Raw genomic sequence first — 12,706 nt, 5'->3', positions numbered from 1 at the left:
AGGCCGCCCTGTTTAACCCGGCTCTGAGGCTCTAAGAGGTCAGGAACTTGGCCGAGAGTCCCCCCAGGCAGCCAAAGGCAGCCCTGGGATTCCAAGCGCTCTCACGTGATCTCCCAAACACTGGGGTGTCTGCGGGAGGGGAGGGAGGGGCGGCTGTTGCTCTCTGGCGCCCTCAACTGGCCGTCTAGGAAATGAGGCCGCGCGAAACCACTCCTGTCCCCGCCCGAGTCCGACGGGACAGGGCCGGTCTAGCCAGGGGGACCGTGCACCCTCGAGGAGCCCGCAGGCAGGGTCCTCGGGCCCCGCTCTGCGCGGCGTTCCCGCGGCTCCAGGTTCCAGACTGTGTCATCCCGGGCGGGGTCCAGTCGGAACCTCGGACCCTCGCCAGGAGCCGTCCTTTCCATCCGCGGGTTTCCGCTTCTCCTCTGGGCGAGGTTTGGAGGGCCGCGACCGTGACCGGTGGCCGCCAGCCTGGGAAAGGTGGACAGGAGCACCGCGCCCGAGTAACGGTGCACCCAGCACGGAAGGAGTGTCGCCTGCAGGTCACCCAGAGGACACCGGGAGGGGAATTCCTGGGGTGGGAGTGAGGGGAGGTGGGAGAGGAGAGACAGGCAGGGGGCGGCTGGGCGTTGGATAGGAAGCACTGCCGGCCTGCGGCCTGACCTTCCAGGGCACCCCCCGGGAGAGGCGAGGAGGGCCAGCACAGGGCGCCCGCACGCCTCCCGGCGCACTCTCCCTGCGCCCGGCGCTCCAGCCGCCGGCCCCGGGCCCCAGTTGCTTCCGGCTCCACGACAGCTGGACGCCGGGTGGGGTCCATCGGGAGAGGTAAGAGGGAGCCAGTGACGGGGCAGACAGACGGCGGGAGCCCGTGCGGTCTCCGCGGACAGACTCCCGCACCAAGGGCGCCCCGCCACCTTCCTTCGCTGTCCCCGAAGATGTCCGGAGCTATCTTCGCTCCTCTGGAGGGCCCGAGCGCGCTGGACGCGGCAAGCGGCCACCCGCTTGTGTGCCCGCTGTGCCACGCGCAGTACGAGCGCCCGTGCCTGCTGGACTGCTTCCACCACTTCTGCGCCGGCTGCCTGCGCGGCCGCGCCGCCGATGGCCACCTCTCCTGCCCGCTGTGCCAGTGAGTGCCTCCAAGGCCCCGAGGAGGGGAAATTGGCTCTACCTGAGCAGGGACCTACGTGCAGGAAGGGCAAGGTTCTGACTCCTGGTGGAGAAGGCTAGGAGAGGTCTACACCCAGCTGGTACTTCTCCAACGGAGAACGTGAACGCTCCCACCCATTTTACAGATCAGGATAACTGAGACCTGGGGTTATCGACCAAGGCATCCCACAGAAAGTCAGAGGACAAGGACGGGCTACAAGGCATGCCCTGTCGACCCAGTGCTGCTGGAATATGGGAATCTCAGCACAGCTTCAGAACACTCTCAATCAGTAACTCACCTGGGGGTCCTGAAGTCTTAGGTCAACGTAAGCATGTTTTGTTGGCTCAGGTCACCCAGGGTGGCCCTAAATTTGCCCAAAGCAGTGAGAAGGAGTTGAGGGGGAGGCTTTTGCCTTTGGCACCCTGGGTTGCCAACCCCCTCCCAGGATTTCCCCAGGACTGGAGAGGGACAGGGTCAGAGTGAGCAGTGGCTGAGATATTTATAGATGTCAGGCCTGCAGACACCCCACCTCTCAGTCCTATTTTTAGTTCCAGCCTGGAATGTATGGGGCAGGAAGTGGTAGGGTGCCTTGGGGAAGGGGCATCTGGATCTTGGCTGAAGCTTCTCCGCAGATACCAGACGGCGGTGAAGGGCCCCAGCGGGCTCCCTCCAGTGGATCGGCTGCTGCAGTTCCTGGTGGACAGCTCAGGGGATGGCCTGGAGGTGGTGCGCTGTGCCAACTGTGACCTGGAGTGCGGCAAGCAGGCAAGGGTGCCTGGGGGTGGGGTGGGGAGCGGAGAGTGCCAGGTTGTACAGTCCTGATGCTTGGAGTGTTACCAGCATGTCCTCAGAGGGTTATCCATCAGTGGATTCTCCAGCACCTCTCTAAGCCACCCTGTATCCAGAATGTGGGCCCATTTTACTGACGTGGAGACTGAGGTCGAAAACAACTGACTTGAGCCAACAGCCAGATAGTTGCAGAGGTTAAGACCATTTCAATTTGGGGGGAGCTTACTGGTCCCCAACTCAGGGTGGAGTTGTAAATTGGAACAGGAAGGGCAGTCCAGTGCACAGACCTGGGCCAGCTCTCCAGGGTCCGCTGCTACCTGGGTAGCTGTGCACAGCTATCTGCAGCCCAAGGGGAAGTGAAGACAGTGTGCTGCTGGATGGGTGATCCTGAAAGACCAGGGAGCAGAGATCAGGCTTCAGGCTGGACTGTGAAGGACACGCAGGACTCTCTCCAGCCTGTGAAGGCTGAATGGGGTATTCCAAATCCAGGAGGATGTCCCTGCAGGAGCAAAAGTTTGGGGTGTACTGGGCAAATTCTAGGATACGTGTTACCCAGAAGTACAGACAGCCAGCAGGAGGTGAGGGGCTGAAGGTAGAGAGAGCATGGGGAGGAAATGGCTTGAGTGCCAAAGAAAAGAGTTGTGGGGTGGTGTCTGTACTTTCTCAGCCATTACTGGAGTCAGTGCCCTGGACTCTCAGCCCTGGGGAAGGGCACCTGCACACTGTCACTCCTATTCTTCTCCTAGCCAAGTGCCGACCATATGGCTGGAGTGAGCACGGCCATTTGGCTCCTATTGAAGGTACCAAGGGAAGTTTGAAAGGGCTTCACACACACAGACACGCACACGGTTTTGTTGTAGGTAAAAAGTTTTCCAAATGCAGTGTCTGCCCTCCCCACAACCTCATATAACCCCCTCCCCATGCCCGTTTTGGGTACCTGCCTTTTACTGACCCTACTTACCTAGTCTCTGGGCAGCGGTATTCTCATCTGTCAACGGGGTATATTAGGGCGCTGCGCCTCGGACTTCCATGAAAGGGCTGCAGTTGGCCGCGCGCCTGCCCCAGGCTGCAACTGATGCGCGCAACGACGTGTGGAGGCTGCGGTTCCCTCGCGGGCAGTGATCGGGCTCAGGTTCCCAGTCCATGGGCGGGCTGAGCCCGAGCTCTGTGCGCAGGACGCGGAGACCACGTACTTCTGCAACACCTGCGGGCAGCCGCTGTGCGCGCGCTGCCGCGACGAGACGCACCGGGCACGCATGTTCGCGCGCCACGACATCGTGGCCTTGGGCCAGCGCAGCCGCGACGTGCTCCAGAAGTGCAGTGAGTGCGACGGGCCGCGTGGGGACCAGCGCCGGGGCCGCGGGTGGGGATGGGGGCGGCACCGTCCGGAGCCCTCACTGCCGCCTCCGCCGCAGCGCTGCACGCCGAGCCCTACATCATGTTCTCCACCGACAAGAAGTCGCTGCTGTGCATCCGCTGCTTCCGGGACATGCAGAGGTGGGGAGAGGGCGCGGGAGGTGGGGGAGCTGGAGGGCGGCCCGGAGCGGGGCTCACCCGCGGGCTCCCGGCAGGGAGAGCCGGGCCCACTGCGTGGATCTCGAGTCGGCGTATGTGCAGGGCTGCGAGCGGCTGCAGCAGGCGGTGCTGGTGAGCGCGGGGTGCCTGGCGCCGGGGCTGGGGTTGGGAACGCGCGCCCAAGAGGCTGAGGCCGCCCTGTTCCCAGGCGGTGAAGGCCCTGCAGACCGCCACGCGGGAGGCCATCGCGCTGCTGCAGGCGATGGTGGAGGAGGTGCGACGCAGCGCAGCCGATGAGGAGGCCGCCATCCACGCCCTCTTCGGCAGTATGCAGGTGAGGGGCAGGGGGGCAGGACGACCATAGGCTGAGCATCCTTATCAAACATGACCCGGTGCCCAGGACACAGTGCAGGCCCCACAAGGCGCCCTTGTGGAGTTTCCAGTGCAGGTCAGCAAGCATTGAGCTCCTTCCAGGAGCTACTTCATCTCAGGTGCCAGGAGAGTTCTAGAAGGGGAGCAAGACCCTGCCCCAGGCTGGTGGTGAAAGGTGGTCAGGAAGACTTCCCTTGGGGGTGACAGTAAAGGGAGGGCCCCAGGGCTCTCAGGCAGTGGGATGCTAGAAGGAGGCAGCAGAGCTGGTAGGCTGGAGAGATGGCCAGCCTAGCCAGCTGTGTGGCTGGGGCCCAGGGGAGTGGGAGAGCCCTGGGAGGTGGCAGTCAGTGGCAGACTGTCCCTCCCAGGACAAACTGGCAGAGAGGAAAGCGCTGCTGCTTCAAGCTGTACAGAGGTGAGTGGTGGTGGGGTCTCCACTCCCTGCCCCTTGGCCTCCAGACACCTATCTCACAGCCTGGGCCTGGGCCTGGGCCTGCCCTACCCTGGGAGGCAAGACATCCAGGTGACACCAGTGAGGAGGGCAGGGGGGCTCAGGGCTCAGGGAAGGGGTTACAGGGAATGCTGCACAAAGCTGGTGGGGAGCTGAAACCACCCAGTTCTGAGGCACCCCCATCCCAGGTAGGGGTAGGCAGCCCTCACCTTGCAGATGAGGCTGCCTGCCCCTCCACCAGCCAGTATGAAGAAAAGGACAAGGCCTTCAAGGAGCAGCTCTCCCATTTGGCCACTCTGCTGCCCACCCTGCAGGTAAGGGGAGCTGGGGGGTGCGGGCTGGGCACCCCAGCCAGGCCAGGCACTGAGCAGTGTCCCTCTCGCAGGTTCACCTGGTCATCTGCTCTTCCTTCCTCAGTTTGGCCAACAAGGCTGAGTTCCTGGACCTGGGCTATGTGAGTGCCACCAGCTCCTGCGAGTGACCCCCCTCCCCACCAGGAACCTACCCTGCACACCCGAAACCCCTGCCTGGAGGCTGGGCCGGGGTTCTCTGGGCTTACCTTCCCCTCCTCCACGCTGTTATCTACAAACCATTCAGGGGTCAGCTGAGTCCCTTTTAAACGGACAGCAAAGCCTGGAAGGGAGTTTAAGTCTCCTCCCCCAAAGTGCCTAGAGTCGACTGGAGTCCAGACCCCCCAACCTTTCCTGAAGATTTGGGAATGGGATTGATGTGGGCATCCGGGCCAATCCCAGGGAGGATTGGAGCTGCCAATGGACAGCAGGGAAAGTCCCAAAGACAGACTTGCCCTCGGGGCCACCCTCCTCACTGAGGTGGGTCACCCCCATCCCCCACCCACCTGAGCGCCCTCCCTCGAACCGCCGCAGGAGCTGATGGAGAGACTGCAGGGCATCGTCACACGGCCACATCGCCTGAGGCCGGCACAGAGCAGCAAGGTGCACAGGCAGCGCCGCTGGGTGGGCGGGGGCAGGCCGGGGGCCCGCGGGGTGTGGAGCTGCCTCAGGACCTTGTCCCACCTCCCAGATCACCAGCGACCACCGCGCCGAGTTCGCGCGCTGCCTGGAGCCGCTGCTGCTGCCGGGGCCACGCTGGGCGGCGGGTGCTGGGGGTGGCACCAGCATGTGAGCCGCGGGGCGCCCTCCCAGGCACCGGGACCCGGGAGGAGGGGGCGGGCACAAGTTCCCGGTTGGGTTGGGGGCCACCGCACGTCACCCTTCCCAGCTCTCCGAGCTCCCCGCGCTGCATCTGGGTGCCACCGAAATCGTCAGGGCAGAAAGGCGAGTCTGCCCGGCCAGGAAGTAGCCTTTGGGCCCCCCCCCCAGATCGGAAACCCCTGGTAGAACTGGTGCGGACTTGGGTCAGGCGTGGACAGGAGGACTTGAGGGCTTCCCCCAAACGCCGCTGCAGTCTCAGCTCCTTTCCTCCCTGAAAGGAAGGGGTAGCTTAAGGTGGGACCTTAAGGTGGCCAGAAGCTTCAGGGGGTCTGACTTCCGGGCTCCAGTCTGGAGAGCCAGAGACCCAGGAGGAATTAGGAGAAATGCCTAAGATGTGTGTGCCAAGGACCCCCGGGCCCCAGGCAAGGGAGACTGCACGACAGGCCAAATTTCCAAGGTCCAGGATATGTTAGTGAACATACTGTCTGCTGGGGACCAGCCCTAAGGATATCCTGATGGACTCTTTTCTGCACATCAGCATCAGTCTCAGGATGTTGTAAAATATCCTTCTGATGTCACTGGCCTTGGGTGTGGTCTTGCATCAGGTTTTTTCAGAGCTCCTGTGTGGTTCTGGTTTGCAGCCTGGGGTGAGAGGGCTGAGAACGCACTGGGAGGCTAGGAGAAGGAGTGACACTGTGGACACCGCTCCCCCAACATCTGTATCCATTCTGGTTCTCTCCCTAGGCTAGCAGGGGGCTCGGGCCCCAAGGTAATGCTGGGGCCCAGCTGTCCTTCCCCAGTGGGAAAGATGTTGGGGTCACCGGTCCAAAAGCCCACGCTGCACCGGTCCATCAGTACCAAGGTGCTGCTGGCAGAGGGTGACGATTCACCCTTCATGGAGCACTGCCGCCACTATGAGGACTCCTACCGGGTGAGGATGTCAGAACTTGAGGGCTGGGAAAGGCTCCTCCCCTTCTCCCTAAGGTGCACTGGCCAAATCTAGTCTTGGCCATGTGGCCTGGAAGCCATCCCTCTGCCGTCGCCCCTGCCATGCACACAGCCTGCAGGGAACAGACACTCGTGTCGTCTCTCCCCCCAGAGCCTGCAGATGGAGATGCAGAACCTGAAGGACCAGGTCCAGGAGTTGCACCGGGACCTCACCAAGCACCACTCGCTCATCAAGGCCGAGATCATGGGCGACATTCTGCACAAGTCCTTGCAGGTGGACGCCCAGATCACTGCGGAGTACGCGTCCGTGGAGGGGATGAGAGTCGTCTTCCAGGAGGTAGCCCCTCCCGAGGCACCTCCCTTCCCTGCACCCCATTTGTCAGCATATACATGGGCTACCCCAAGACAGGAACGGGAGCGGGGAGGACCTTGGCCTGGTGCCCTATGAGGCCCTCGTGTGGCAGGCTCTGGAACCTGGGTTTTGCCACTTGGAACCATGGGAACTGGCTGCAGGTGCCTGGTGGCTCTGAGTAGCCAGAGGGCAGAAATGCCGCAGTGGGAATTCCAACTCACAGTCACATGCCGTGTCCGACTCACTTTCTCTTTCAGATTTGGGAGGAATCCTACCAGCGGGCGGCTAATGAGCAGGAGATTTATGAAGGTCCCAGGCAGCTGATGCTGGGTGCACCGCAGCCCTGGAGCTAAACCACATGCTTTCAGGGGCAGGAAGTCAGTTACCCACTAACCAGCCATGAACCCCCATGCTCTTCCCCTTAGCCCTTGCCTTTTCCTCACAGCTGCTAACGGACCCCAAAATTATACATCTGAGGTCAGGATTCAGTAAGTAGGATGCCTTCACAAGTCTCCCCTCACTCCTTACTTAGAGGTCACCACTGAAACAGTTAGGATGTCTAAATGGTTTGAGGCTTGAGAGCAAGCATTTGAGGCCAACAAGACCTAACTCTCTGGCCGTGGCCCCCACAGCCCAGCTCCGTGACCTTCTCCAGCTGAAACAGGAGAATGCCTACCTGACCACCATCACCAAGCAGATCACACCCTACGTCCACTCCATTGCCAAGGTGAAGGAGCGGCTGGAGCCCAGGTGAGACCAGCGGGTGTTCCAAGGGAGCCAGGACACTTCCAAATGTGTGTGGGGAAAGCGCCACACATTTGGAAGCGCCCCACTCAGGGAAGTCCGTGGGCCGGGTTGTGAACGTTTAAACAGGGCACCTGGGCAGGGCAGGTGCTGGCCATCTGCAAAAACACAGAATGAGTGGGCTGCTCTGAATTCCCACTTCTGGGTGCACAACGACCCCCCTCTCCACACCTTGGGGGTGCAATGAGGGTCCTCAGCGGATCCAGGCAGCAGGACACAGAGGAAAGAGAACTTCCTCAGTGCACAGTTTAACCTAGTCTAGACAGGAACCTCGACCAGGCTCTCAGCACCACACTTGGGCACTGAAAGGTGCTACAGTGCCAGAGGTTTTTCGGTGGCAGGTCCTCAATGTGCTGTCTCTCAAGTCTCTGGGCCCCAGGGTGGGCTGGTTGCCCTGGAGGGCCGGCGCAGAGTGGTCAGCCTGCGCTCTCCCTCCGCCACGCTCCAGGGGACTCCACTTGCCTGGCTCTGGGCAGAGATCTGATTCCTCTATCCGGGTTTCCTCTCTCTCGGCTTGGTGGAGCCCATCCCCCAAGCAGCCCTTGAGAAAGGAGGGACTTGTTCTGAATAGCACACGTCTGCAATATCTTTATTCCGCCTTCACACTTGACTGATAGTTTTGCTGCACGTTGAATTCCAGATGGAAATTCTTGATTGGAGATGATTCTCTTCCTTGAGAAGTTTGAAGGCACTCCGATTCTTAATCCTTGCACGGTGACCTACTAATTCTCCGTAGAAGCTTGTGGAATCTTCTCTGCTCCCAGTGTTCTGAAATTTCACATTGGTGAGGGTCTAGTTCCATCCACTGGATACTGGTGGGCCCTTTCAGTCTGGAAATTCATGTCCTTCATTTTGGGCGTATTTCTTTTTGAACTGGTCAGTTGCTTTTCTCCACTTGCGGAATTCTCATTGGACACGGGCCTCCCTGAGCTGGCACTCTGACTTACCCTCCCCTTCCAGGCCTGTTTTCCATCTCTTTGCTGTTTTTTCCGGGAGATTTCCTCACTTATCTTCTAACTCTTCTATTCATTTCTTCATTTTTGAAGAAAACTTCCAAGAGCTCTTTTAAACATTTTAAACTATAGGCATCTTTGTGCCCTCTTCTTGTTACACAGCGTCTTGTTGTTTCACGGACGCCCCTCGGGGGCTGATAGGTGTCTGCTTTCTCCCCCCCCACCCTAGTGGTGGTGGTTTTTGTTTTGTTTTTTAATGGAGGGACTGGGGATTGAACCCAGGACCTCGTGCGTGCTAAGCACACAGTCTACCACTGAGCTATGTCCCCAACCGCCTCTGCTTTTATTTTTTTTAAGTTTCCTTCTCCCTGAGGTCTATTTCCTCCAAGTTATGTTTTGTTTGTTTATGTTTCTATCTTCCATGTTAAAGGCTTTTGTCAGATGGTCAGGAAATCTTTGATTACGTGCTCATGTTAGGAGTTGGGGCTAGGGTGGGGTTGTGTAGGGCAGGATGGACGCTCTGAGCCCATGGGTGGTGTTTCAGTGTAAGGGATCTGTGTGGTCAGAGTTTTTTATTTTGCTTTTCTTTTTTTTTTTTCAATGCCTCAGTGTCAGTTTTAGATCTCTTCCCGGTTTCCTTCCTGGAAGCATCTGTACGCACACCTGGAGCATCTGTATGCACACCTGGTTTTCTGGTTCTCACCTGTGTGCTGTACCCTCCAGAGACTAACGCTGCAGACTTCTGAGGGGTGTGGGGCCAGCATGCTCAGAGGCAGGGATCTTGACCTTCATCGTCCTATTTCAATCCCACTCAGTCCTGCAGAGGCAACGGGGCTGCCCATTCCTGAGCCCCCTAAGGATTCTGGTGGGAATTGGCCTCAGCTTGCTCTGTGCACTTTGAATTCAGGCTTCCCGGGTCTGCTAACTCAGTGACCACTTGTCCAGTTGCTCTCCAGCCTCCAAAATTTTGGTGTTAGCCTTTCCTGCCCTCAACCTGGAGAGGCTTTTCTTTTACCCCCTCGTTTTGGTCCCTTTACTAGTTTTAGTGAGTTTGGGGAAGAAGGAGAATTAGGGTGTGTGTGTGTGTGTGTGTGTGTGTGTGTACAATTGCCACATTAATCCAAAACTGTCAAACCTCCTTTTAAGTGACTATTTTAACATGTCACACTGAGAAGTTCCACTCCTCATACCTTCTGCACAAATTCTGATCAATCTTTGTCTATCCAGGACTAGTTACGCTGTTTCCTCCCAAGCTGACATTCAAAGCAGTTTACTCTAGATACTGTGTGATTCCATTTATAAAACCTCAAAACCAAGCGAACTAACGTCTCATGTTAGCATTTGGGATGGTGATTATCCTGGAGGGCCTCTGGGTGGAGGTGACGTCCTGTGTGCCCAGACTAAGCCGTGCCCTTATCATTTGTGCCCTTTCCCTCCTGTGTGCTCTGCTTTGTGAGCAGCTGGCTTCCAGTAGTGTGCTCCTGTCCGCCCACAAAGGGCAACACCTGGGGGAGTCACGTCTCTGTGGGGAAATGGCATCTGTGGTCAGTTTCAGCAACTGGAAAGGCGCTCGGGCTGGAGCCAAGCTCCTGGAGGTTTGGGGTGAGCAGGGAGGCTGCCTCCAGCCCTCTTCCTGGCACCACTTCCTAGGTGTCTGGAGTTGCCCTCTGCTTCCTCCCCTCCCACTGCTGGCCACGCCCCCCGCCCACCAAGAATCCACTCATCAGTGACCTTTCCATCCCTTGGCCTCAGAGGAGCAGCACTGAGGAGCCTAGACCGTCCATCACCTTCACCGTGCTCTGCTCTTGCTTCAGAGACCCTCCACGCTCCGTTTCCCTCCTGCCTCCCCAGCTGTTCCTTCAGCCCCTTTGGCTTGGCTCTGCCTCCTTGGCTCAAGGCCCAGATGTCAGTTCTCCCCAGGGCTCAGCCCCAGGCATACTCCTCCCTCTGCACCCTCTCCTTCAGGGGCTTCACCCGGTCTCCTGGCTTTAAAACCCCTGTGGTGGTGCAGACGACCCCCAGTCCCTGTCCCCAGTACGGACCCACCCAAGCTCCAGACTCATCTCCAAGTGTCCCTTCCTGGGAGGGGGTGTCTCTGCTTAGACGGGTACCTCAAGTCCTACAATGGCCCCAGGACTCAATTTCCTCCCCTGGAACATGGTCCTCCTGTTTCATCTCAGTAAATGCACCAGTCACCCAGATGCTCCTGGAAAAAGCCGGGGAGACATCTGGATTCCTTTCCTCACCCCTCTTCCAACCCATCCCCAGATCCCGCTGGCTCCACTGTCTCACCCACCTGCTTTGTCTCCACTGCAGCCCCCAATCCAAGCCACTGTCGTCAGCCCCAGCCCCGGCCCCTCCAGCACGTCACATAGCCTATTGTGCTGGGCCCCGATAGCCTTTCCGGGACCCTCTCCACACCCCGGTCACCACGGCCTGTCAGTCCCCGGAGAAGCTGGGCTTGCTCTACTCCCAGCCTCTGCAGGAAGGGTTCTTGCTCCAGGTGGTTCCACGGATGCTCGTCACTCAGGTCGCAGCTTGAATGTCGACAGGCAGGCCTCCCCAGACCACCCTGGTGAAAGCAGGCCTCGCTTGCTGTCACCATCCGGCTCCATGTGTCCTTCCCAGCCTTGGCGTGTCTCCGCGACTGGAACGCAGCTTCCGCGGGGCCAGGGCCTGGCCTCCCCCATCCACTGCCATGGCCCTCGCCCACAGCAAATATCTGAGGCCCAGAGCTCGAGGCAGGCCCTTGAGTGTTAGCACAAGGCTGTGCAGTGAGCTTAGGGGCACGCGGCGGGCCACCTCTCCCACCGCCCCGGTTCCCAGTAACTGCTGTCTCTCGCCCAGGTTTCAGGCACCCGTGGATGAACAGTCGGACCACCTCCAAAACACGTATGACGACGGCGTGAATGGCGAGGCCCAGGCCAGGTGGAGCAAGTCTTCCCACAGCAAACAACTTCATCTCAGGGACACACACAACGACAAAGACAGAGCCCAGCTCTGCGGCCTCGGCAGGGCCTCAGTTTGTAAAACACGGGGTCGGAGGGGCTCTTAATCTACACAGTGCCTTCAAACATGTGACCTGGTAGATGACACATGTGGCTGATAGACCTGACCCACGTTTTATAACTTGGGGTGGCTGTGTCTGCCGGCCGCCCCGCTCACACCACTGAGCACGCAGGCTGTCACCCCGCGTCACTCAAACCCCCTTACGTGAGAAAAAGTGACTGAGGGTTATTTATTTGTGTGAGAGCGTTACTATTCACTGGAGCCACAGTGTTTGCCAAAACACTTGCCAGGGGGAGAGAAGAATGTGCGGTAACAGACATGTCACCGTCACAGGCTCATCTTTCAGTGTTGCACTCTCAGTAAAGTGTTAGTCACGGGTTGGAGAACAGAGTTGTAGAAAGCCGCAGCTAGGAGAGCCTCGGGGTGCGGGGAGGTCTGCAGCCATAGAGAGCCACAGCGTGCTTGGTGACAGAGCAGAAACTTGTCCCACCCTCCCAAGCACCTCTTTTAGCCCAGATGCTTCAAGGGAGGGTCGATTCAAAGCACTGTCACCACGAGCTAAGAGACCAAACTGCTGCTGCTTTGGCAACTGAACATCATCAGAGGGGGGAGGGTATAGCTCAAGCGGTAGAGCACATGCTTAGCATGCACAAGGTCCTGGGTTCAATCCCCAGTACCTCCTCTAAAAATAAACCCCCACCAAAAATTTTTTTTAAAAAATTAGAAATGAGATAATACTTTAGGAGACAATGTAGTTCTGGTTCAGAAGATATGCTCATCTACCGGTGCCTTCCAGAAGGGCTGGCTGTTCCGAAAGCCCTTGCCCGAGTGGACTTCAGCACTGGGATGCAGCGAGGTGGGGGGAGCAGACAGAAACTCACGTTAAGTTTGTTTCTTTAGGAATGATCCAGTAAGTGTCTTGGAAAAGAGAGAGAAGACCTCAGAGCCTAAAGGGAACAGCCGGGCTCTGAGCAGCCTCACAGATGAGCCTTCACTGAAAAACAAAGATTCTCATAGACCCAAACCAAAAAATGGGGGTGACATCCCCACGCGGAGAGAGCGCCCAGCCTAGCAACTGGGACTGGTCCCTGGTGGTCGGGCTTTTTACAAAGGCTGGGAAATTGAAGGCAAGGTGGTTCCCATCATTTTTTTCAAAGGTGTACTTATGTATCAGCAGTAAACCCCAGAAACTTT

At 58.5% G+C, this 12,706-nt stretch overlaps 1 protein-coding gene across 1 annotated transcript; it reads left to right on the top strand.

Moving 5' to 3' along the window:
- The first annotated feature begins 594 nt into the window (after positions 1 to 594).
- Positions 595 to 12,706, top strand: RNF207 (ring finger protein 207). The gene is made up of 17 exons (XM_072975524.1): positions 595 to 1,126; positions 1,780 to 1,912; positions 3,112 to 3,256; positions 3,352 to 3,433; positions 3,508 to 3,583; positions 3,660 to 3,785; positions 4,192 to 4,238; positions 4,516 to 4,588; positions 4,660 to 4,728; positions 5,159 to 5,227; positions 5,316 to 5,413; positions 6,191 to 6,377; positions 6,546 to 6,731; positions 7,004 to 7,055; positions 7,379 to 7,496; positions 11,351 to 11,431; positions 12,413 to 12,706. The coding sequence occupies exons 1-17, from the start codon at positions 936 to 938 to the stop codon at positions 12,582 to 12,584; spliced, it is 1,905 nt and encodes a 634-aa protein (XP_072831625.1). The 5' UTR covers positions 595 to 935; the 3' UTR covers positions 12,585 to 12,706.

The sequence above is a fragment of the Vicugna pacos genome, chromosome 13 (genome assembly GCF_048564905.1).
Source record: "Vicugna pacos chromosome 13, VicPac4, whole genome shotgun sequence".
In the NCBI taxonomy this organism is placed as follows: domain Eukaryota; kingdom Metazoa; phylum Chordata; class Mammalia; order Artiodactyla; family Camelidae; genus Vicugna; species Vicugna pacos.
This window is presented reverse-complemented; position numbering and strand designations above follow the sequence as displayed.